At 39.6% G+C, this 26,867-nt stretch overlaps 1 protein-coding gene across 1 annotated transcript; it reads left to right on the top strand.

The window, feature by feature from the left end:
* Positions 1–1,506: 1,506 nt before the first annotated feature.
* Positions 1,507–25,578, top strand: KLKB1 (kallikrein B1). Its single transcript, XM_032329328.1, has 15 exons — positions 1,507–1,588; positions 2,178–2,236; positions 6,860–7,022; positions 8,365–8,471; positions 10,416–10,575; positions 10,980–11,089; positions 14,996–15,155; positions 15,880–15,986; positions 16,147–16,309; positions 16,409–16,521; positions 16,686–16,854; positions 21,259–21,437; positions 22,371–22,466; positions 24,394–24,533; positions 25,077–25,578. Exons 2-15 carry the CDS (start codon positions 2,179–2,181, stop codon positions 25,254–25,256), a joined length of 1,905 nt encoding a protein of 634 aa, XP_032185219.1. The 5' UTR covers positions 1,507–1,588; position 2,178; the 3' UTR covers positions 25,257–25,578.
* Positions 25,579–26,867: the final 1,289 nt, after the last annotated feature.

Below are 26,867 nucleotides of genomic sequence, written 5' to 3' on the forward strand. Positions count from 1 at the left end.
AAAAAAAGAAGTACACACAAAAAAGAGAATAAATTATTTTGTATGGATCTAGTAAGTAAATCTAGGACTGAAGGATAGAAGTTGCAAGAAGAGGGTACCTGGGTGGCTCAGTTGATTCAGTGTCTGACTCTTGATTTTGGCTCAGGTCATGATCTTAGGGTCATGAGATTGAGTCCTGCATTGGGCTCTGTGCTGAGCGTGGAGCCTGCTTAAGGATTCTTTCTCCTTCTCCCTCTGCCCCTCCACTCACCTGGCTAAATAAATATAAGTAAATTTAAAAATATTAAAGTAGTTGCAAGAAGGTGCGTTTCAGTATATAATGAGACTTTTTATTAAAAATAAAATAGAGGGGCGCCTGGGTGGCTCAGTGGGTTAAAGCCTCTGCCTTCAGCTCAGGTCATGATCTTAGAGTCCTGGGATTGAGCCCCACATCGGGCTCTCTGCTCAGCAGGGAGCCTGCCCCCCCCCCCCGCCTGCTTGTCATCTCTGTCTGTCAAATAAACAAATAAAATCTTTAAAAAAAAATAGAAAAGGAACAGATTTCTAGGAAAACGTTGTTTTTTTTTTTTTTTTTTTTTTCCAGATGAGGCATCCTGACAAAGAAGTCTAAATTCTACTAGGAGTGCTATATATAGCAGGTTTCTGCTTACTTCATCTGAAAAGGACCAGATAATAAACTTTTTCTGCTTTGTAGGCCATACTGTCACAACTACTTAACTCTGTAGTTATAGAATGAAAGCAAGTATAGATAATTGTGGCTGTGTTCTAATAAAACTTTATATATAAAAATAGTCACCAGGCCAGTTTTGGTCTGTGAACTGTGGTTTGTCAACTCCTGCTATATATCATTTCCTAAACTGGGTGTGAGAAGGACCTAATCATCCTCCAGTTCCCTTCCACTCTCAAAACTTTGGTGTTACATGCTTCTTTGATGGGGGTATGAAAAAACATAGATATCATTCATCAAAAGATCCTGCCAAAAGAGCTACCCATATCCATCCCTTCCTTATTCAGTTGTCATCCAGGTAATTACAATGGGAAAAGTTAAATAAGATTTAAGCTGCATGACTCCAAATAATGGGAAAAGTTATGAACATTTAGAAAAATAGAAATCTAAGGTGCCTGGGTGGCTCAGTTAGTTAAGCAACTCCCTTTGGCTCAGGTCATGATCCTGGAGTCCCCAGATAGAGTCCCACATTGGGCTCCCAGCTCCATGGGGAATATACTTCTCCCTCTTACCCTCTCCCTTCTCATGCTCTCTCACTCTTTCTCCCTCTTAAATAAATAAATAAATAAATAAATAAAATCAATTAAAGAAGGAATAAAAAAAAATAGAAATCAAGGCATGCATTGTGGGGCCCTAACATGAAATAGTTAATATATTAAATAGCTGAACACAGGAATGGGACATTCACAGAATATGTTGACAGGACAAAAAGTTGAAACTGTTGGCAGAAAATCAAAGTCAATATCAGAGCCAAGCAAATAACGGCCTGCAGTGCCCCGTTAGGAAAGCTTGAGGACTGTCCATTTTTAAGTGGCGAGAGACACCCTCACCTCCAGAGCCATAGAAGAATTGTGCTCTCAGGTAGAGAATTTCTTTTATTCTGATTGCTTCCAAATAGTATTTTTTTTTTAATTAAGCATCATTCTACTTTGAGAAGAAGCTATCAGTATGTATTCTAATTTCTGGTGTATTTAAGAATATAGGAGAAACTGACATTCTTACATATGAAATCTTTTAGTGTAAGATATTTTAACATTAAAGAGGATATCGACTGCTTTAACATTTTTCAATGAGCTTTAGTATTTTGAGAGATTTTCTTAGGGATTCTGGACCTATATGCTGGCCATTATTTACAATCATTTTCTTTTTGCTCAAATCAAGAGGTTTCACAACGGTTTAATTTCCCTCTACCAATTCCCTTTCCATAATTATCAATATCGGCGACAAGTGAGCTATGAACGCAGTAGTAGTCTAGAGATCTCAGTTTGTATCTTGTGCCAAGTACCTCGCATAAAATATACAGAAAGCGCTTGCTCCCTGTATTGGTAATTATGTGCTTAGACTTGCAATGTGGACATTTATAAGAAGATCTCTATTACCTTAAATGAAGGTTCATGTTAAATATGATCTGTCACCAGCAGGGTCATGCATGTGTTGCTTTCTCTTTTAGGATGATTTCACCCATGCAAGCAGCTTATCTCACTTGCTTCTTTGCTACTGTTTCCTGTGGTGAGTGAATTGTCTCTAAAATCTGAAATTGTGTGTGGGAGAGGAATAGTTAACCAGACATGCCAGGCCTGGAGAAAACTATTGAACAGACAGCTTTGGGAAGGAGGCGGACCCAAGAGGTCAGGACACATATCCTTTTAATATCCAGGGGCAACTGCCACTTCTCAGATGTATTGCCCTGGATGTACGGGAGTGGGAACCCGGAAGTGAGAATGTCTTTGTGCCTGTGTTAGCAGAAACTGCTGTTGGCAAATGACTCTCTATAAAGCAGATCTTAAACACTCAGCCCTCTATTTTTAGTATCAATATATTTTAAAAATCAACTTTATCTTAATATTTACTGTGTAGGCATTTTGTAATATCTGGATCCAAAACCCAAGTGTTGTAAGGGGTACAGGGTTCATATCTTTACTCTTTTGGCCACAGGGGAATTGCTTCAGAAACAAAAGTATTTGGTTTAAATTTAAATTAGTAAATCATCCCTTTGACTAATTCTGGTTTGAACACCAAGTTTTGAACATATTTCTCTCTCTAGCCATTCTGTTAAATTTTCAGGGAATAAAGACGACTTTGGACCCAGTTCTTTATTAATCATTATAGAATGGCATTTTCTCTGTGCCATCGTTATGGATAGATTTTGAGTCTGTGTTGACTTAAGATGGACACTGCAGTGATTATTTACCTACCTCTCAGATGTATGGCGAAGATAAACACCTCCTGTGTAAAGGTTACATTTATAAAGAGATATAATTTTTTTCAGGAGGAAGCTCTTTTTCCCCTCCTAAACCAACACCTCTCCATGTCTAATTGTTTTTTTAAGCCATGATCATTAAATCCATTGAATGCTGAAGGGTAAAAACCAGAGATGCTATGGACCAGGGCCATTTCAGTTTTATCTTTTTGGCAAAAAAAAAAAAATTATGTTCATGCTAGGAAAATTAGAGGTTCAGGTAAGCAGAAAATGAGAAATTGCCTATTATCTGTAGTCCTATAATACATAAATGACTACTGTTAAAATATTTTTTTAGTCTTTCAGATATTTTTCTCTATGTCTATTTACACATCTAACAAAGATGTTATTAATTATAGATACTTTGTTTATAATTTATGTTACCCATTTATAACTATCTTTTTATATATGTTATATTTTTTGGAACTTAGTAATCTTCCCTAGTGATTTTTTTTTTTTAAGATTTTTATTTATTTATTTGACAGACAAAGATCACAAGTAAGCAGAGAGGCAGGCAGAGAGAGGAGGAAGCAGGCTCCCCGAGGAGCAGAGAGCCCAATGCGGGGCTCGATCCCAGGACCCTGGGATCATGACCTGAGCCGAAGGCAGAGGCTTTAACTCACTGAGCCACCCAGGCGCCCCAAGTGATGGTATTTTTGTGTGCGCATTCTTTTTTTTTTTTTTTTTTAAAGGTTTTTATTTATTTATTTGACAGAAAGAGATCACAAGTGGGCAGAGAGGCAGGCAGAGAGAGAGGGGGAAGCAGGCTCCCTGCTGAGCAGAGAGCCCAATGCGGGGCTCGATCGCAGAACCCCGAGATCATGACCTAAGCCAAAGGCAGAGGCTTAACCCATTTAGCCACCCAGGCGCCCCTGTACGTACATTCTTATACACATATTCAGTTATTTCTGTAGAATAAAATTTTGGAAATAAAAATGTTAGATAGAAAGGTGTAAATAGTTTGGAAGGTTCTGTGATGTACATCATGAAATTATCTTTCAGAAAGGTGATTCTCCAATTAACTCTCTCCACCAGCCGCCAAGAGTGATCATAATGCCACTTGGGCCAACTCTAGTAGTTTTCTCTACGGCTTGACATATATTCACCTTTCTGGAAACTGTATCCTAATCTGTTTCTGGGAAACTGCCGCCTCCAAGTTTGGGTCTATGTGGCTGTGACCTAAGCTGACCTGAATTAGTAAACAGGGGCACACATCCTGCTGGCTACAGTGACCCGATCAGAGCCAAAGGGTTGCAATAAGACCTTTGCTTACACTTCTGGAAATAAGACTCTCCTTCTTACTATTATTTCCAATTGACTTGAACTGTTGGAGAGTGCAAAGCCCCGAGCTTCTGGCATCTTGCCTCTATGTGGAACTTGAGAGCAACAGCAACACCGTGAACAGAGCAAAGGGATGAAGACAAATTGAATCTTGATGGGATCAGCCAAGTACTCTGTCCAGTGATTCCTGAAGCCCAACCTGCCATGGCCTCTGGCTTCCGAACCAATACATTTCATTTATACTAAGTCACGTTGAACTAGGTTTTGTTTTTGGTTGTTTTTGTTTTTGTTTAAATCATTTGCAGCCAATCTACACTGGTAACTTAGATAATTAAAAATTGTTGCTACTCTGGTGAGTAAAATGGCATCAACTGTTTTGACTTGCCTGCATTTATGATACTTTCTATTTTTGTATACTTACTATTTGCTTGTGTTTCTTTTGTAAATTACCTTTTCATATCCTTTGCCCAATTAAAAAAAAATGTAGTGTTTTTCTTCTTATTATTGATCATGTAGAATTTTTTTTTTTTAAACAAGAACAAATAACCTGCCCAAAGTCCATGGACAGAGGAGGCAGTGTGATATTATTTTATGTTGTGGATAACTTTTATAACAGTGCTTTAAAACACTCTAAAATACAATACCAACAAGCCTATCTTTGATATCGTCATCACCATTATCATCCTCATTACCAGCTTATGAGGATAAGCAAGAACACCTATTAGAGCTCTCCTCCCAGCCTGCTCCAAAGTTGGTGTGTTTCTGGTTGCCCCTTTCCACCCATCAAGTTGCATGGCTGTTCACAAGCCTTGGCTGCAGAAAGGGAACTCCCAGGCTAGCATAGGGTATTGTTTGTACTCATGTTTGTGGGGATGGGGGAAAGATGGCTGCTTGGTAACTAGGAATCAGACAAATACACCAACTGTTTAAAACACAGGTCACTTTGCAGCTAGTGTTGTCACTGGACCAGCTACTCAGTGTTTTGTGTGTATATGAAATCCAGGCATATACACCCGGCAACTTCTAGGGAATCTCTGCTTTTTTCAAAATATGAAACTTACCCAAGGGTTAGTCATCTTAGCCACACCTATAAGAGGGAGAAAAGCAATCTTCCTGGGTTAGGTCATCCTAGCAGAGCTCAGGGTTAGACTCCCCAGAGGGGTAAGATAGTGCAAAGGAAATTTTAGTCTTCAGTGCTTAATGAAACACATGTGTCTAAGCTGTCCATTCCCTGAAGGGCAATACAAAAATAGATGTTCTAGGGAATGGACAGAGTTGCCATTGGGATATCCTGTGGTTAACAGACAGTTGACAGAAAAATGTACTGCCTGAGTTGGAAAAGCTTATTAAGCTAACTTTAAAGTGGGTCTTTCAAGGTAAACTCAAATTCATGTATTAAAATTTACTTTTAATATATGAAACAGTAGAACAGTAAAGATAGCACTTAATATTCTAATAATATGTGGGATGCAGGGTACTTTAGAACTGTGAACAATTCTAAACAGCAAATAGTCTGGAATGGGTTTTTGATTTAGCATATGCACACATTTGTGTTTGCTTATAGAAACCGAGCAAATAAATGTACTGATCCCAGTAAGTACCCAATAACTCTTGGTTTATTTAAATTAAACTGAGATGAGGAACAACATTTAACATTGCACACTAGAAAAGGGAACAGGACTGGGAGTGAAAAGAGCTAGGTTTCTCTCCTAGGACATTCATTAGCCATGTGGGTCTTGCACAAGTCTGTACTGCCCTAAGGCTCAGTTACTCAACTTCTTTCTGTAAAAACACAACACAACAAGCACAACAGTCAGAGGCTTATAATGAGTCTGTCTCTAACTCCCCTTACAGAGATATTTATTATGGAAGGTTTGGAGAAATAGATTCTACATTAAAAAAAAATTTTTTTTGTGACTATAGTTGACACATAATGTTAAAGTAGTTGCAGGTATACAACATAGTGATTCAGCCTCTCTGTACATTCTGCTATTCTCACCACAAGTGTAGCTACTATCTGTTGTCATACAACACTGTTGTTAGTATCATTGACTATATTCCCTATGCTGTGCCTTTTATGCCCATGACTTATTTATTCCATAACTAGAAGCCTGTTATATTTTATTTTATTATTTTATTTTTTTAGTAGGCTTCACATTCTAACAGGGAGCCCAGTGGGGGACTTGAACTCGTAACCCTGAGCTGAGATCAAGAGTTGGATGCTTAACCAACTAAGCTATCCAGGGACCCTGCCTGTTTTTTTTTTTTAAGTAACAACATTCTCATAGCACATTAGGCTATAGGGAGAAACCAAGCTAGAATTGTATTTTCTTATGGATAATTTATATGCAAATTATCCTCTGATTTCATACAAATCAACCAAGTTTTTTATGTAGAAGTACCCATAGACTGACTTTAAATAACATTATACCTTGTTCAAATAGTCACCTTAATATGTTTCATACTTCCTCTGTAATTAAAGTCCTGTTGTAAAGCTCTTTTGGTATTTAGTGGAGGCAGTAAGAAGGCTCAGAACACAGACATATTTCTATCAAAATAATTATTTGCATTCATTGAAAATTAATGCCTTTTTTCCAATGATTGTATCATAGGATGCCTGACTCAACTATATACAAACACCTTCTTCAGAGGTGGGGACCTCACGGCCATGTACACCCCAAACGCTCAACACTGTCGGATGATGTGCACATTCCATCCTAGGTGTTTGTTCTTTAGCTTTCTTCCTGAAGATTCCACTAATGACACAGACAAAAGGTAAACACTGTTATGTCATTACTGGAGAAGCCAGACATTTTTCAAAATAGAACCAGTTGTGTGCAAAAAGATATAGATATTGTAGGGTTATGTTTTTCCAATGGGGTCCAAGGGCCAGTTTCACTGGAATCATCTGGAGTGGTTCTTATATTAGCATATTCTTAGGCCATAGCCTCAGACCCAAATGTTCAGCCCACTGAACCCAAGTGTCTTGGGCCTGGCAATGTGCATATCAAACAGTTGCTGCAATGACCTAGAGTCATAGACACTAGTTAGGGTTTATCCAAGGCCTCAGGGAGAATGCTTGAAAATCATTGGGTTAAGTGATTGTCTCCAGAAAGGGTCTAAAAATAGGTGAATATTTCTCCTGAGCAAGGAAACTGTGTAAGTCAGGATTATATTTGTGGATAGCACAGGCCTAAGAAAATATAATAGAAGGCAAATATTTTATTGAGAATATTACTGAGTAAGATCCAGAGCTTGTGACCTCAGGAAAAGTCTGTTCAGAAAGGGCCTGTGGGGGCATCTGTGATGTAGAGTGTGTGTGTGTCTATGTACATGAGTGTGCACATACAAATATATTATTAACTGGCATTTTGGAAAAGTAAGAGCCCTGAAAAAATAGTCATTAAAGATCTTATTTGGTCATAAAGTTGACTGAGTGTGGCCATGGTTTCATCATAATTTTCTTTCGCTTTGATCAATATCCAGAATGAGCATTTCTTCATTGTTCCTATTTCTGTATCCATAAGTCTATTCTTTTATCTTAATTCCATTTGAATTTAAAGACTAGGAATTAGAGCATCACCCCCAGATTCTACATGTTAAACTTGTACAGAAAACCCAGACTGTGGGTGAGGCATCAACTTTGTTGAGTTAGGTTCTAGAATCCTAATGAAAGAATATCGTTAGGATTAACAGCAGAGATAGAATGAAGTCTACCATTAGTGGAAACCAGAAGGAGTTAATAAAAAAGCTGAACACTGCAGATAGATCCAACTCTCATGACTGATTTAATTTCTTAAATAAAAACAATGACCAGGTGAGAACATAATTCCCCAAATTGTAGGTACACAGGAAAAATCATTACCTCTTTAATATGATCAACTTTCTGTACTTAAAAGTGTTTTTTAAAAAAGAAAAAGAATGCTGAAGTTAGGTATTACAAAGACTGTTAGATTTTGTGGACTTTCCTCTAAGAGTGTTCTTTCCAGCAAGCGTCAGGGAAGCTCTATTATTTTCCTTATTCCTGGACATATTTATTAGTTTCCAAAAAACCTCAGACATCTCCTCAATGTGTGTTTATTATTCTACTTTTAACTGAAAGTACTTTTAAAAACAGATTTGGTTGCTTCTTGAAAGACAGTGCTACAGGAACCCTGCCAAGAGTGTCACGGAGAAATGCAATTTCTGGACATTCCTTAAAGCAATGTGGTCATCAAATAAGTGGTAAGCTGTTGATTTCTAGCTAAATCTGAGTGAATAATGGGTTTACCTTAAAATGTCTTCTGCCCAAACTCTGTACTACCTTGGACTTTTGAAGGGAGCGCTCAGAAAGATAACGGCGGGGGGGGGGGGGGCGCGATTAACTCGTTGTATCCTCCCTCTCCCGTTATCAGTTCCATGCTCAAGGGCCCTATTACTTATGAGGTCAGCACTACAGGGTATGGTTTGCCGAAAGTGAATACACATTCAAATGGTAGCTGCCCCCTTCCCCTGTCCCTGACTTTAAGAATCTTAAAGAGAACACCGAGGGTGGTCTCTCTCCCTGTTTTACTTGAGATAATTTGCACACCTTAGCCGGGTGTGATTTTGTCCTTCATCAAGGGCACATTTGGGAATGACTGAAGACATTTTTGGTTGTCACAGCTTAGGGGCTTGCGACTGACATCTGGTGGATAGAAGTCAGAGATGCTGCTAATCATTCCACAAGGCCCAGGGACATTCCCCTGATAAAGATTTTCTGGTCCCAAATGTCAATAATGCAGAAGTTAAGTCCCAAATGTCAATAATGCAGAAATTAAGAAACCTCATTAAGTCCCCAAACTGAAGGTCTGGTCTCTGTAAATCTTGCTAATGAGAATCATACTTCTTAGAAGAAAATATGAGGACTAAGAGGCCAGGAAGTTTAAATTCTGATACTTATTGCTACTAATGTCTTGGGAAACTGTTTTTAATCCTATCCTAATTTAAAGGAGATGAGCAATTTCTCTGACATAACTGGTCTATCTGAAAGCGAAAAGTACTAAAAAGATTCAACTGACGAGCTGGCAGAAACTTGAAAGAACCATGTTGTGACTGTCCATCATTGCTATTTTACCTTTACTATTTACAGTTAATTTTGTACTTTCAAATTTCAGATGTTTTAAGGTTTTCTATCCTCCCTTCCTCTGTTAATACCACTCCCTCAACACACATGTGTGCTTTGTGTCTGCTGTTTGTATGGAAACCTGTCCTTAGTTAGGGACACAGGGATATGTGCCTTAGTCAATATGTAGTTTACCTGAGGATGAGTATATGTCCTATGTTATAAGGTCAAATTTGTATCTTAATACAATTTAGGGCAAATCATTCATTTAAGAATTATTTTTAATTATGCTATCATAGCACAAGTTAAAGAACAGTATTTTGCTTTCCTCAATACTCCTAGTTATTGTTACTTTTTTCTCAAACTTCGTCCTTCAGAACTTGATTTAATATTCCCTCCTAACTCTCCCCGAGTATCTCAAATTAAAGTGAGTAATTACTCTCAAGGACATAAAGTCCCTAAACTCGGGACCAGTTTTGGTTTAAAACATTTATAGGTAGGTTTATAGCTTTGCACTGATCATAAAGATATGTTTTTACTTTGTAAGTGTCCTATCCCAGCTCAGCTGGTTTCTTTTCTCGTGTGCAGCAGAATTGGAAAGACACTTCATTTCTAGAATCTACAAAGTCCTATGTGCATGAATCACTGTGAATTATCCACTGCCTTGCCCACCTCAATATATTGTTTTCCTACTAGTTTGTCGAGGACACATGAGTTTGTTTCGATTGTGCTAGATCCCTAGCACAATCATCAGGGCCCTCACTATCATTGCCTTGTTTCTCTCTTCCATTGCTCATTGATAATTTCAGGGTGAAATATTACTTATACAGTTTCATATACTATACAGTTTTGGAAACAAACCCTTTCCCCCTGCTTCTCAGGGCTAGTGCTCTGAAACATTCTGGAATGTGTTTATTTCAAGAAGAGTTTGATAATGTCGTGATGTAACAAAAAACCTAAACCTTGTAGTTAAAAGTGCAGTTGTGAAAAACAGGATGGAATCCTTTGAAACTACCCTGACTCAATGATCATGTACTTCTGGAAGGAAACTTACTAAGTTTTCTCTGTGCATTTTATTTGTACAGCTTGTTACCGAGACATTCATAAAGGAATTGATATGAGAGGAGTTAATTTTAATGTCTCTAAGGTAAAAAGTGTTGAAGAATGCCAAAGAAAGTGCACCAATAGCATTCACTGCCAATTTTTCACATACGCCACTGAGAGATTTTATAGTGCAGAGCACCGGTAAGTAACATGCATAGTGTTTGATCTTTCGGGGTTCTTTTAAGATTTAATTGTACTTTCTGTAACTTTTTTTCCCCCCAGTGGAAGACCAGACAGGGCCTTCAGACCTAATCATTTTTGCTTTTTTATTTACTCAGTTTTGGTGTCATTTTGCTAAGGAGAGTAATTTCCATTGGTTGGAGAGTGAGGGTTTGGTTGAAAAATGTCGCCCATCCCATTCTCACCATAACCTTCCTAGTGCAGAGCAGAAAAATGTCTCTTTGACATGGGCCAATCAGCGTCAAACTCATTATTATGATGGTTTTATTTCCCACTGACCAACGATTATTTCAATGCAAAAAAGGATTGCTACACATGTCTTTGCAATTTAGGAAGAGAAGTTAACTTCCTTTCTTCACATTTAGAAACAGCTGCCTTTTAAAGCACGGTCCAGGAGGAACGCCCACCAGTATAAAGGTGCTGACTCATGTGGCATCTGGATTCTCTCTGAAGCCCTGTGCACTCTCAGAAACTGGTAATTCTATGGCTACTTTTTCCTGTGTGATTGTAGTAGGCAGAATTGGAGTCCCCCAAAGACATCTGTATCCTAATACCTGGAACACTTGTCTATGTTACATTACATGGCAAATGGGGCTTTGTAGATATAATCAAGCTAAGGATTTCGAGATGGGAGATTATTCCAGATTCTGTGAATGGGCCCGATCTCATCCCAAGAGTCCTTATAAGAGAAAGAGGAAGACAGAAAGGTCATAGTGAGAGAGAGAGAGAGAGTTTTAAAGAGGTTACATTGCTGGCTTTCAAGATAAAGAAAGGAGCCACAAGCCAAGAAACACAGGTAGCCTAGAAGCCGGGAAAAGCAAGGAAGTACGTCCTCCCGAATGGTTTGCCAAAGGAACAAAGCCCTGCCGATATCTTGATTGTAGCCGGGTGAGACACATTTCAGACTTCTGACCTTCAGAATGGTGGGATACTAAATTTATATTATTTGCAGGCACTGCACTGGTGATAATTTATTACACCAGCTCTAGGGAACTACAGCAGTGACATTGCGGAGAAAACCGTAAGATCGTTTCTTGGTGGTGTCCATTGCGTAGTGAAATGACTCAACACAATGATCAAGAAACTGCTATAGTTTCAGACATTTAGGTAATTTCAATTCAGTTATCCAGAAAATTGTCATAACTTTACACCTCACTTAATTGCCAGCATGTCCACAATAAGATGTTACTGAAACTGAATCACCAATACTCAATGCTACACAGTATCCAGCATCAACTCCTGCCGAATTCTGCAGCAGATTCTGGGGAGGACTCACCCCCACCCCCACTCCGAGGGAGATCGGGAAGTTAGCAACAGGGTATCTCTTTTCCGATTTGTTTCCATTCTCCTCTGGTCCTTACCTGCCCGGAATCAGTGTTTTCCAGCCTTTGACAATGGTTTTTGGGGAGTGCTGGGCATGGCTTCAATGTGCAGACAGGCATATCGCAACTTTGCCTTGGCCTTTGCTTTTTGCTGACCCCAGGTGCAATGTCAGCTAGCCTGAGAGTTTAGAACTTTCTCAGCTCTTTCATGGACATGTGCACAGTTCTGGTCATGCACATAGCCCTGTACTTACATATGGTCTTCTAGATTCCCAGGAATGTGGTAAATAAATACTTTCACCACCATCCTCTTGCCCTTCACTTTCCTTTTAAGACTTTTGTCAGCTTATTGTTGGCTCCAGCAATTCCTGTTGCCCTAGGAAGCTGCAGTGCTACATACTTGGCACTTTTTGTTTGTTTGTTTGTTTGTTTGTTTGTTTTTGACAAACACGTACAAGGAAAAAGCTGTTAATACTGAAGGAAGTTCTGAGTCATGTCAAATAAACTCGATCCCTGTGAGTGGAATTCTCCTGAGAATTTCCAGACAGGTCAAATAATGGTTTTAACTGGGGATGGGAATGGGGCCTTGGAGTAGCCCCAAACCCAGTCTGGCCCCTCTAGGGGTGCTAGACTACTGGCTGGTTTCCAGCATGATGGTGGGGCTGTTTTCAAGGCTTCCATGGTGCTGGGAAGAAGAGAATGGGAACAAGGCAAATGAAAACCCCACAAAACTCACTGTTCTTAGAGAGATTCAGTCATTTTTCTTGAACAAGTGCTCCCTGGACTGTTATAATTTGATTAATTTTGATTAATTTCTAGAGCTCTGAAAACATTGATTTTGACAATTTTGCCCGTGCTCCCATTTCTTCTATGGAGGTGAGGATTTTCAGAGGACCTTCCTCTGCCATTTCCACTCACATCCTGTAGTGCTTTTGATAAAACAAAACAAAACACATGAAACCAAAAAACTAGCTTTAAAAAAGAGAATGGTTCTTAACAAGATAGCTCCTGTGTTTTTGTCATCTGGCTGGGCCAAGGAGTGACCAAAACATTGTATACAGCTCATGTTGCATATGTGGTATGTAGCAACGGTCAACCCTGAGCATTTTGAAAGGAGGTAGCCAGGAGAGTAAGATACCTAGAAGTAATGGAAAACACAAAATCGCTAGAGGGACCGGTTAAAGGCATTTAAGCTGAAAAAGATAAGAATGACTGTCTTAATTTTTGTTTATAGAGGCTTTCATTAGAGAAAGGATTAGATTAATCTGTGTGGTTCCATTAGACAGATTAAGGTAGATTCTCCTATGAAGAAAATAGGAAAAACATACCTAACACCTAGAATGGTCCAGCAAAGAATTGGGCCTTGCCATGAGGTAGTGAGCACCTCATCACTGTGAATATCTTTTTTTTTTTTTTTAAAGATTGTATTTATTTGTCAGAGAGAGAGAGAGCGAACACAGGCAGACAGAATGGCAGGCAGAGGCAGAGGGAGAAGCAGACTCCCTGCTGAGCAAGGAGCCTGATGTGGGACTCGATCCCAGGATGCTGGGATCATGACCTGAGCCGAAGGCAGCTGCTTAACCAACTGAGCCACCCAGGCATCCCTCATCACTGTGAATATCTTAGTAAACGGTAAACAACTTGTTGGGGACATCCTTCAGGGGATATAGTTGTAGGTTGGCATGGTGATCTATAAATTCTCTTCCAGCTTCTAGAGTCTGTGTGTGTTGTTGTTGCTGTTGTTTTGGAAAGATTTAACTAACTGAGGCCTAATTTCCTAGACTGCCCCTATGTAGGTATTATGTCATGGAGGTACATTATCTTGATACAACTATGTTCATTTAAATTAGTACTCTTTTTGTCCTTCCTATAATTGCTATCATTATTCCATAATTTAAATAAAATTTGGGTAATCAAATTGAGTAAAGTGAGTAAATAATAAGAACACAAATTAAAGTGTAATTAAGACATAAGATCAGAGGTAGAGGTGGCTTAGTTGGTTAAGCATTCAACTCTTGGTCTCACCTCAGGTCATGATCTCAGGGTGCTGAGATCGAGCCCCATGTCAGACTTGGTGCTCACCATGGAGTCTTCTTGTCCCTTTCTCTCTCTCTTTCATCAATAAATAAAATCTTAAAAAAAATAAGATTAGGGGTGCCTGGGTGGCTCAGTCATTAAGCATTTGCCCTCAGCTCAAGTCATGATCCTGGGGTCCTGGGATTGAGCCCTGCATCAGGCTCTCTGCTCAGTGGGGAGCCTGCTTCTCCCTCTCCCACTGCCCCTGCTTGTGTTCCCTCTCTCACTGTCTCTCTCTAATGAATAAAAATAAAAAATAAATAAATAAATAAAAAATAAGATTATATGTGGAAAATGAAAGTGGGCTTTCTCCTGTTCTAATTTCAATGGGCCCATGGCATTTTTCTTAGCTACCTGATGTTTTTGTTAATCTGTTTTTATCAAAATCTTTTTCATAATATTCAGGAAAATGGAACACAAAACCTTATCTCCTAAAATCTGGAATTCAGGGTCAGGGTAATAGAAAGAAAAGCTGAGCGTATGCTAAGTAGCCTAAATATTTTACATGAGTTGGGATGGAGTTGAGAGCCTAGGTCGAGGTGTTTCATTTCTCTGATATAAGAATATATCTCTTATCAGATTTAGACCAATTTTTCCTTCTTCCAAATGGCAAACAAGTCTGAGGATATTTTATTTATTTATTTATTTACTTATTTTTAAGATTTTATCTACTTGACAGAGAGAGACACAGTGAGAGAGGGAACAAAGCAGGGGGAGTGGGAGTCCTGCTGAGCCGGACTGCCCGATACAGGGCTCGATCCCAGGACCCTGGGATCATGACCCAAGCTGAAGGCAGATGCTTTAACGACTGAGCCACCCAGGCACCCCACAAGTCTGAGGATATTTTAACTGACACTTTTTCCACTTAGGATATCTGGTACTGTAAATAACAGTCATAATCTCCTTAGCCGTGATGACAAAGGACAAGTCCCTTGAGCGTCGCGTCACCTGCTGAGGGCTGTCTTCCGTCTGTGAGTTCACAGGTTGCCGCATGGACATTTTCCAGCACCTCGCATTTTCAGATGTGGATGTCGGCAGAGCTGTCACCCCTGATGCTTTTGTGTGTCAAACTATTTGCACCTACCATCCCAGCTGCCTCTTCTTTACATTCTACACAAAGGCGTGGCATCTGGAACCACAAAGGTGAGTGAGACTGTGTAACACTTGCTCCTGCCTGTCATCACTGTAATTTTATAGTTCTGTTCCTTTCCCTCCGAGCACTTGAAGCCACGGGTGAAGGAGGTACTTTCCGGCCAGGTGTAGATGAGTTAAGAGCTGAGCCGTTTTCCCACCTACATTCTCTTCCTGAAACATAGCATTGGATTCATGGAAGAAAGGATCAGATACACTTCTAACTGATCTTAATATTTCGTCTTATTAAACTGAAGTAAAAACCACTCACTGGCAGCATAGCCATTCATGTCGTCTCTGATTCCTGTGTTTCAGAAACTAGAGCCCTAATTATCCTGATTGACCTCTTTACCCTCTGATAACTTGCCCTGTTCCTTCTACACAAAGACAGACCTAAGAGAGGGATGCATAGTTATACAGTAGCCCCCAGAATTTGGTCTTGGCTCTTTTTCCCTTTTCTTTTTTCTTTTTCCTCTCAATGAGAAGGTGGAACTTTAACATTCTCCCTTTCCAGGTTATCTGTGCCTATCAGTTTTCTTCAGAGGGAGATGTGGTTTGGTTTACATTTAATCTCTGTGATTTATTACAGTCCTGTGGGGCGCTTCACTTTGAAAAGAGTTTCTCAGAGAAATGAAATTTGCAGAGGTGCTTTCCAAAATACGATGCACTTTTGTATTTGCCTTTAATGCAGTTTTGTTACTTTCTCTTTTACTTTTTTTTTTTTTTTTTAAAATAGAAATGTTTGTGTTCTTAAGACTTCCAGAAGCGGGACACCAAGTTCCCCTACTCCTCAGGAAAACACCATGTCTGGATATAGCCTTTTAACCTGCAAAACCTTGCCTGGTAATGTGATTCATTAATAATAGTACATAAAATGTGATACACTTTACGATCTTCTAACAAGTAATAGCAATGAAAACAGTCTTCAGTACCAAAAACCTGGATAAGTGTGGGTTTATTGCTGATTTCATTTTATAACTTTTTACATCTCTAATTCACACAGAACCCTGTCATCCGAAAATTTACTCAGGAGTTGATTTTGAAGGGGAAGAACTGAACGTGACCTTTGTTGAAGGAGTGAATGTTTGCCAAGAGACTTGTACAAAGATGATTCGCTGTCAGTTTTTTACTTATTCTTTACGCCCAGAAGACTGTAGAGGAAAGAAGTTAGTGAACATTTATTTTTCAAAGACAGTCAGCAAGACAATTTCATGAATTATCCCCCTCTGTCAAGGTGTAATCTTTATATCGATCATTTTATCTAGGTGCAACTGTTCCTTACGATTATCTTTGGACGGTTCGCCAACTAGGATTACGTACGGGACACGAGCGAGCTCTGGTTATTCTTTGAGGTTGTGTAAAAGTGGGGGTAGTTCTGGTAAGTAAGTCTCACTTTTTCATGGAACTGTCAAGGGATGTCTGTGTTGTCTCAATAGCTTGCTTGGTCTTAGATAATTGAATTATGTATTCTGTTTTCCTTGGCTGAGGTGAACTCTGACTCACCTTGAATTCCAACCGTTAAGGTCAAGACTCTCTTTTTAGTTTGCACAACAAAAACAAACACACGCATTGTTGGAGGAACCAACTCTTCTTGGGGAGAGTGGCCCTGGCAAGTCAGCCTGCAAGTGAAGCTGAGAGATCAGAGCCACCTGTGTGGAGGGTCAATCATTGGACACCAGTGGGTGCTAACTGCTGCCCATTGCTTTGATGGGTAAGTTTTGATGCATTTTATCCAGGTACCCTTAACTTGCAAATTTGTTTGGAAGAATCTGATTGGTGTCTCGATCAGCCCATCAGTGTACTAATTTTACTTCCAGCTCTTCGACATGTTAAAGCAAGGCTGGTATTCAAATTGTTGAACAACTCATAGGGTCTGAGCACTGAATGAACTGACCCAGCAGAACACAGTGTGGTCTGTTCACAGGACTGACACTCCCAGGAGAGGATGTCACTCCTGCTTTAAAGAATAAGGAAAAAATGCCCACTTCCTGCCACCTGCATCTGCCACTCCCCAAGTATATTCTTCAAAGACTTAATTTCCAGGGTGATAGAGATTTTACTTCCAGCTCTTCGATTCACAAATGCACTAAAGAATAGTAATAGTGAAAACAAAAAAAACACCAAATTTATTACCCTATATATTTCAGTGGATAAAATCCGATATGATATTTCTAAAACACTTCAACTTTGTAGTTAAAACAGGACTTGAGTCCCAGCTCTGTCACTTATTAGAGGTCTGAGTGACCTTGGGCGATTTGTAAATCTCTCTAAGCTTTATTTCCCTATCTGTGAAATATGAAAGGAATGATATCTAATTCATAAGGTTATGAGAAGGGTTAAGTGACACACTTAAAGACCTATACTGGAACATAAAAATTACAAAAAAAATAAGCTATGATTAAATAAGAAATGTTAACATGGACAACGCATAGGAATAGCAAGAAATACTAATAGCCATAAAAATAAAAGATACTCAGTTTTTCTCAGAAAGTTGTTCCCCACTGCCCCATAAAATTCTCCCTCTTCCCCTGACTAAATAAAGGGCAGGGCTCTGGTTGCCATAGGTCAGGGTTGGGCATCCGGCCACTGAAGTATATCAGAGTCTGGGACATGGCGGCAGATGAGCCTCCTTCCTGGTTTCCGCATTTCTTCATGGGAGCTCCAGTCAGTGGCCCTGCTCCACAAGGGGAAAGCTATTGACTTGGTAGGAAAGACTCTGGGAAGGAGAATAGCGGGTCCTCTTTTTACTGAATGTACCCCAGTTTGGGACCAAGACTTTTCATTCTTTTCCTCCAGCTTTAGCAAGTATAAATTTAAGGTTTATGATGTAAAGCTGTCATATAGGCATACACTGCAAAATGATTACTGTAGTAAGGTTAGTTAAGATATCCACAGACCCAGCTCCACAGATGAATCACATTTTGTGAATGTGGTGAGAACTTTCAAGATTCACACTCCTAGCCACGTTCAGATATTTCAGGTATGGCTAACTGTGGTTGCGGTGCTGCACATGAGGTCTCCAGAACTTATTCACGTTATAACTGGAAGTTTGTACCCTTCACTCATTCCTGCTATGACACTCCCCTGACAACCACCAGTCTGTTCTTTGCATCTGTGAGTTCAGTTTTTTAGGTTCCTCATACAGGTGAAAACATGTAACATTTGTCTTTCTCGGTCTAATTATTTCATTTAGCATAATACCCTCAAGTCTCATCCATGTTGCTGCAAACTGCAGGATTTGCTTCTTTTTTATGGCTGAATAATATTCCATCACACACACACATAGAGGCTTAAATACACATATGTGTGTATATAATACATATATGTATATATTGTGTGTGTGTATGTAGGCACTGTACATATTATATCACATTTTCTTTATTCATTCACCCATTGATGAACACTTAGGTTGTTTCTGTGTCCTGGCTATTATAACGAATTCTGCCATGAACACAGGGGTACCGATATCCCTCAAGGAAGTATCTTCATTCTCTTTGAATATACACCCAGAAATGGAATTGCTGGATCTTAGGGTAGTTCTATTTTTAAATTTTTGAGGAACCTCCATATTGATTTCTATAGTGGCTTCTCCAATTTATATTAAGAATTTTCATTCTCGAAGGCTCAGTGTTGTTGAGTTTATAAGAGATAATATACATGGAAACACTGATTTAATTGAAAGAAAACCACCTTGCCCCTAGCTGCATGATTTTCTCTAGAATTTTATGCAAATGTATTTTGCATCTCTCAGTGATGATAAAAATATTCAAATCTTTACCACAAGATAAGACTTCGCTATAGACATAATTTTAGATTTACTTTGTATGTATTCATATTTTAAAAAATTAATTTAGAAGCACTTGGGTGGCTCAATGGTTAAGCGTCTGACTTTGGTTCAGGTCATGATCTCAGGGTCCTGGGACTGAGCTGGGCATTGGGCTCCACACTCAGCAGGGAGTTGGCTTGTCCCCCTGCCCCTCCCGCTGCTTGAACATTCTCTCTCTTCTCTCAGAAAAAGAAATAAAAATTTTTAAAGAATAATTAAGTAAAAAAGAATTAAAATAAGTTTTCACACTCCTCAAAATATATTTTATTATTTTTTATATTTGTTTTTATGTTTTATTATATTATGATTTTGTTTTTTGGCCATGCCATGAGATGTGTTTTGTTTTCATTAAATATATAAATAATTTTCCCTAACAGTCTAAGGCAAACTGGAGGATTGGCAGTTTGAATGAGGGGTCCTCTGAGAAACCCACAGGCTGGTGGCTTCTGCTCAGGGTGTTAGGTTCATGGCGAAGCTTGTCACTCGTCCATTTTGCAGGTGGCTTTTCTGCATGTCAGGACTGGGCTGTCTCCAAGATGACAGGGGTGGAGAATCCTCTAGGTTCTCAGGAAATTTCACTCTGCTTCTCCTGCCCAGTGGTCTTTGGAGGGAGACTCTGTATTCCTCAGCTTGGCCTGACAGAAGCTTGTGATTCTCTGCTTGACTGCTACTGTCTGAAATCACCATGGAGCTCCTCTCAGAGCCCCATGCCTGGTGCTCCCACTCACCTTGCTGCAGCCAGAGGCCTAGACAGAGAATATTTATTTATTTATTTATTTATGTTTAAATTAGCATATAATGTATTATTTGCTTCAGGGGTATAGCTCTGGGAATCTTCAGTCTTACACAATTCACAGCACTCACCATATCACATACTCTCCCCAATGTCTATAACCTAGCCGCCCTTTTCCTACACCCCCACCCCCCTACAACCCTTTGTTTGTTTCCTGAGATTAAGAGTCTGTTATGGTTTGCCTGCCTTCCCAGTCCCATTTTACTTAATTTTTTCCCTTCCTTCCCCCCATGACCCCCCACCCTACCTCTCAAATTCCTCATATCAGAGAGATCATATGATAATTGTCCTTCTCTGATTGACTTATTTCGCTTAGCATAATACCCTCTAGATCCATCCATGCCATTGCAAATGGCAAGATATCGGGGTTTTAATGACTGCATAGTATTCCACTGTGTATATATAGACCACATCTTCTTTATCCATTCATCTGTTGATGGACATCTAGGTTCTTTCCATAGTTTGGCTATTGTGGACACTACTGCTGTAGACATTGGGGTGCACGTGCCCCTTTGGCAACTTCTTCCTAAAACATTGCCAAAGGCAAGGGAAGCAAGAGCAAAAATGAACTATTGGGACTTCATCAAGATCAAAAGCTTTTGCACAGCAAAGGAAACAGACAGAATGGGAGAAGACATTTGCAAATGACAAAGCAGATAAAGGGCTAGTATCCAAAATCTGTAAAGAATTTATCAAACTCAACACCCAAAGAACAATCCAGTCATGAAATGAGCAGAGGACATGAACAGACATTTTTGTAAAGAAGACATCCAAATGGCCAACAGACACATGAAAAAGTGCTTAACATGACTCGGCATCAGGGAAATAGAAATCAAATTCCAGTCAAAATGGCTAAAATTAGGGGCACCTGGGTGGTTCAGTGTGTTAAAGCCTCTGCCTTAGGCTCATGTCATGATCTCAGGGTTCTGGGATCGAGCCCCATATCGGGCTCTCTGCTCAGCAGGGAGCCTGCTTCCCCCTCTCTCTCTGCCTGCCTCTCTGCCTACTTGTGATCTCTGTCTGTCAAATAAATAAATAAAATCTTTAAAAAAATGGCTAAAATTAACAAGTCAGGAAGGAGGATGGCGAGGATGTGGAGAAAGGGGAACCCTCCTACACTGTTGGTGGGAATGCAAGCTGGTGCAGGCATTCTGGAAAACAGCATGGAGGTTCCTTATTTATTTATTTATTTTTAAGATTTTATTTATTTCAGAGAGAGTGAAAGAGAAAGAGAGAACACAGAGGGGTTAGTAACATTAAATAGCTACATAAATGTACATTTCAGTGTTTTTAACTAAATCTTCAGAGATTCAGTACTGCAGCTGGTGGTGATGACAAACTGCAAGGAAGCAAAATTAGTTAAGTAAAAATATGCCGTGGTAGGATTTTCTTCCCAGAAAAGTACTATTTTCAAAAGGTAAAGTTGAAAGGAAAATGGGCCAATATCAAAGGCTGGTCTTTCTGGTTTCACATAGGTCTTTATTTTTCCCTCCTAGGCTTCCCTTGTCGAATGTTTGGCGCATTTATAGTGGCATTTTAAAACTGTCAGAGATAACAAAAGAAACACCTTTCTCAGAAATAAAAGAGCTTATTATTCACCCAAATTACAAAATCTCAGATGGCGGTGGTCATGATATTGCCTTAATAAAACTCAAGACTCCTTTGAATTATACGGGTATGTATAATTCAAGCTATACAGCCGAGTTCAGTGGTTTTAATTTCACATCAACTTGAACAAGAGGGCAGAATCTGGAGAGATTGTCTTTATTTTCTGCTTGGTGGAGTTGGAGGCAAGGCGAGGAGTTGCCAAGGGGGACAACACCTGTGACTTGGATAAATCTCTTCTGTTTATGGGGGAAGAAATAGTAATTGGTTTCTTCAGGTAGGAATAGAAAGGCATATACATTATTGAAATAATGCACATGGCCATTTGGGAAGAATGGCTCCCTTTGACAAGAACAGTAGGACTACCATTGCTTTGGGCATATTAAGAATGCATGAAGGCAAGTAGGCCTCTAACTTGAGTTGAGACACCGATGCAGCAGGAACTCTAGGAAGCAGGTAGTGTGGTGGTGGAAGACAAGGCCTCTGGTACAAGGCACTACAGTTGGCTAATGCCCACTGTGTCAGGTATCATTTCCACGACCTCAGGCAAGTTGTTTTTACCTCTTTGCTCCTCAGATTTCCTCATCTGTAAAATGAGCATGATAGTCACCTGTTTGTTTTAAAAATTGTCAGTTAATAATTTAAGTACTTAAGCAGCACTTAAAATAGTGCCTCTGACAATGGAGACACTTTGTTATTACTTTTAAAAGTATCACACACAGGGTAAAACACACAAACTTCTAAATGCTTTTGACAGAAATGTGTGTTCTGAGTTTTAAGATTTAATCCAGAACATTTGACACGCAAAATGTCATGTGAAAATGAGTCTGGTAAAGAGAAATTTTCTTGAATCATTGACCTTAGCAACTGAGCAGAAAGTGAAAGGGTGATTTTTCTTGGTGCTACTCTATAGAAAGAGAATATGGGAAAAAGAAAATGTGTATTTTGGGTCAATATCTGTAACTTTATTTAACCAAACTCTAATCTCAAAATTAACTTTCAGAATTCCAAAAACCAATATGCCTACCTTCCAAAGCTGATACAAATACAATTTATACTAATTGTTGGGTAACTGGATGGGGCTTCACAAAAGAAAAAGGTACAGTATGGCATTTTAAATGTTGTTCCTAAGACAAGTTTTTTATGTTAAAGTACATGGAGGGATTTAAATCAGTTTGTGTGAAATTTTCTCCAAACTCATGACCCTTCCAGTCTATCCATTCCCAAATATTTCCTCAGTGATTTCTGAGATGTATTTTGGTTTGGGTCTGGAAAACTTTAGAGGAAACCTTTTAAGCATCTTACTTAATAATAAAGATCACTTGTTTGACTTCATATAAAGGACTGGTCCCATATGGGGCTAACAAGATCACTCAAGATTGTCCTGTCCTCACTATTCATAATGTTCCCATCTCTCAGTGCTGTTTCTCTGCCTTGCTACTGAGCGCCAGGAATATAGGCAGGCACACCGTCTCTCTTTCTGGAAGGTTCTAAATCTTTTGTTGTTTCATGCATCCTTCCTGCAGTCCGATGAAGCTGATGAGCCCCTTCTGTAATGGTGCTTTTAAACACTTAAAGATTTAATACCCAGAAATAGGAAGGAAACCAGTGAAATTGCAAATAGGGTTATCAAAATACTTTTAAGAGATGTGACATGGTAATAAATGAGTTTCTTTACTAATATGTTAAATAGCAAGTGTTTCAAGTAACTACCACAATTTTGAAATTAACTGATATTTTCCGTTATTGGCCACATCTGTCATGTGAGAATATCATGACTGTGATGCAAAAATATCTGTGCTCTCGGCTGATGGCAAAGTCACCAAAGTCACTGCTGATTCTGCCTTTTTTATTGCCTGCATTCATAACTGAAGGTAGCGTTAGGCTTCAGTTGGAGACGGTAAAAATCAAGATGCATTTTCCTCTCCAAGTTTATAGAGCAAGTGAATTCTTTCTGTGGACCCCAGTTTAAGAACCCCTGACCCACGGGTAGTTGATATATCTCAATTGCCCTTAAATTTCCCAGGAAACAGACTTTTCTCCCTTTCCAAAATTTTGTTCCTGATAGAGACTATAAGGGACAGTATAGGCATCATTCTTTACATATTTAGGCTTGTCAAGCTCTTTCCTTCTTTCCTAATGTAGTCCTTTATTCAAAGAATTCAAAATTTTCAAGTTTTTGACTAGAACCTTAAGACAGGAAGACATTTTAAGAGTAACCTTAACTAAACAAGGAAAGCTCCCAACGTATGTTCAAGGGGAACCCAGACACCAGTAGAAATTCAATTATTTGTAAATAAATTGTTCTTCTTGAAAAATACTTGCGTTTACTCAAAGAACAAAATGCTCCTCTGTTGCCAGAGGTTCGGTGGGTGTTTTTCCCCCAAAATCATGTATTTTTAAATGATCATGTTGAATATATAAAACAAAAACTTAAAGGTAAGGACTTCCAGGTTTGGGGTTGGAGGTGATAAGAGGGAATTTCTGAGAGACTTCTTTTGAGCTAGGAGGATAGCAGAGAATCTGGAAGCAAAGTCTTTGGTCAGCCCGAGGTGCTGGGGTGGTCCTAACATTGCACAGCACAGGCCAATACATGGCATGAGCTTTCTCCCTCTCCCTCTCTCTGCTTCTCAGTTTCTTTCTCTTTTACTCTCTCTCTCTGTTGGTGTGATTAACTCTACTTTTTCACCCTTACTATATATTTTTTTAAAGATTTTTATTATTTATTCAACAGAGAGATAAAGAGCACAAGTAGGCAGAGCGGCAGGCAGAGGGAGAGGGAGAAGCAGGCTCTGTGCTCAGCGGAGAGCCTGATGCAGGGCTCGATCTCAGGACCCTGAGACTATGACCTGAGCTGAAGGCAAAGGCTTAACCCACTGAGCCACCCAGGCATCCCCACCCTTACTATTTTTATCTAAAAAATGACCTTAATGAAAGGTTCATTATTCTGACTTGTTTTAAGACTTTAGTATTTTCATACTCATTGTATTTCCTCTTTCTGAAGTTTCATATTGGCTACTTCCTAGGGGAAATCCAAAATACTCTGCAAAAGGCAAATATTCCTTTGGTACCAAATGAAGAATGCCAGAAAAAATACAGAGATTATGAAGTAACCAAACAGATGATCTGTGCTGGCTATAAAGAAGGAGGGAAAGATGCCTGTAAGGTAATATATTCAATTATGAAAAAACACACAGTGGTCTGCTTGAGAAAAATCAACCGCAAAATATATTCTCCATAGTATATTTCATTATATTTTTCTTTAAAAATTCAGAGCCAAATAATCTGACAATTTTCTATGTAACCTTTAATGAACTGAATATACATGTATATAATTTATGTTATATTATATTATATTATATTATATTATATTATATTATATTATATATGTATCTCACAATCTGTGCAGAAGCATACTATGTTTAAGGAAGCACCATTGTACATATAATAGTACTAAAATATTAGAGCATTAGATATATTTGACATTGAGATCATGATGTCAACATGTCCTTGTTGGACTAAACAAAAAATACAACCACACATTACTGAATTAAATTATTTTCATCACGTCCAATAGCTACTGAGGAATGGAAGACACCTGAAGAACTATAAGGACCTGGATGTGTGTGTTGTGTGCAGTGTGACTAAAGAAGTTGAAAGGCACATCTCTCAAACTTTCTATTTTATTTTTCCACCCACTGTGACACAGGGAGACTCTGGCGGTCCATTAGTTTGTAAACACAACGGAATCTGGCATTTGGTGGGCATCACCAGCTGGGGTGAAGGCTGTGCCCGCAGAGAACAGCCAGGTGTCTACACCAAAGTTGCGGAGTATGTGGACTGGATTTTAGAGAAAACACAGGTCAGTGACGGGCACACCAGTCTTTGATGAAGACACCAGCATGAAGAAGATTTCTAGCAGTGGGAAAGAGCCAGTCTGTAGCGTAAGTTTTGCAGGCTGGGTCCAAGCCAAATAGTGAGCCTTGGGGCACTTGTCTGCAAAAACGCGGAGAGTGGTATCTCCTTCCTGTCCTTGTCATAAGGGCAAAAAGAGACAATGCACTCAGCGCTGCTGAGAGGAAAATGTTGTGTAGAGGCAGGCTTTAGACATTCAGTAACGATGCTAATAACAGGCGACAACAACTGAACATTTCCAGGATTATTTGTTGTGAAATAAAATGGCAAAAGAATGTGATTTACCAGTGTTTTCTTCTGATTGTGAGACAGAATGGAAGTAAGGTACTCCTGATTCTAGCACAGTGCTTGGACGGGGATCACTCTTGTCTGACTGCCTGCTCTGGGGCTCAGTCTCTCTTAGAGGTGGTAATTTCTTCTTTCTTCCTCACCTGCATGGTCATGAAAACCTACTACTGCCTGCTTCACTTGGGAGTGAAGAGCCAGTAAGCTTGGGTTTTGTTTTGCCAAGTATAGAAGATTCAGTTTTCCAAGAAAGAGATGGGTTTTCTGAACGTGGGAGAGTAACAGTGTACCTTTACATCTGGGCCTTCCTACCTCGTTAGCTGGTGTTGGCACAAGGCCCCTGGGCTGGGTGCACAGGAGAGGCCTGGGAAGGGGCGGTGTCACACAGCCTTCATGGAGGACAAGGAATCTGCTCTGTGCGGTGAGGGTGGGGATGTCCATGGCTTTGGGTTCTGCAGTAGTAATTCAAGAAGCATTGGGTATAAAGTATATCATAAATTCAGTCTTGTCAACTTGTGGTAGCCCTGGAGAAAAGAGTTAATGTAAATCTGCCTGGATCACAAATTCCCTGCTTGTCCAGGATTACTGCAACCAACACTAGCCTGTTATATTCAGTTCCATTAAACTGAGTTCACATTTACAAAGTTGACCGTTGACAAAATATTGTGCAAAATAAGTAGAAAAAATAGAAAGGTGAAATTTCTAAATTTTTTTTTTTTCCCCTTCCACACTCAAAGACACAGTAAGAGATAGAAAGGGCTAAAGATGGGGGGGAAGAGGGTACACCTGGGTGGCTCAGTGGATAGGGCCGCTGCCTTCAGCTCAGGTCATGATCTCAGTGTCTTGGGATCGAGCCCCGCATGGGGCTCTTAGCTCAGCGGGGAGCCTGCTTATCTCTCTCTCTCTGCCTGCCTCTCTGCCTACTTGTGATCTCTGTCTCTGTCAAAGAAATAAATAAAATCTTTTTTTTTTTTTTAAGATTTTATTTATTTATTTATTTGACAGAGAAAAATCACAAGCAGGCAGAGAGGCAGGCAGAGAGAGAGAGAGGAGGAAGCAGGCTCCCTGCTGAGCAGAGAGCCCGATGCGGGACTCGATCCCAGGACCCTGAGATCATGATCTGAGCCGAAGGCAGCGGCTTAACCCACTGAGCCACCCAGGTGCCCAGAAATAAATAAAATCTTAAAAAAAAAAAAAGATGGGGGGAGGGGCCTGAAGGAAAACCATAAGGTCTGAGTTAGTCACACCCCACACACTAGGAATCTGAAGACCCAAGAGTTTACTCCAAAAATGCTCTAGG

This window comes from Mustela erminea, chromosome 21 (genome assembly GCF_009829155.1).
Source record: "Mustela erminea isolate mMusErm1 chromosome 21, mMusErm1.Pri, whole genome shotgun sequence".
Classification (NCBI taxonomy): Eukaryota; Metazoa; Chordata; class Mammalia; order Carnivora; family Mustelidae; genus Mustela; species Mustela erminea.

What these genes read in the sequence shown, in the direction of transcription:
- KLKB1 (XM_032329328.1), top strand. Translation starts at nt 2,179, where the DNA reads ATGATTTCACCCATGCAAGCAGCTTATCTCACTTGCTTCTTTGCTACT. An exon ending in ATGTGGTCATCAAATAAGTG is followed by an intron (nt 8,472 to 10,415) that starts GTAAGCTGTTGA and finishes TTATTTGTACAG; the next exon opens with CTTGTTACCGAGACATTCAT. An exon ending in GCTGCCCATTGCTTTGATGG is followed by an intron (nt 16,855 to 21,258) that starts GTAAGTTTTGAT and finishes TTTCCCTCCTAG; the next exon opens with GCTTCCCTTGTCGAATGTTT.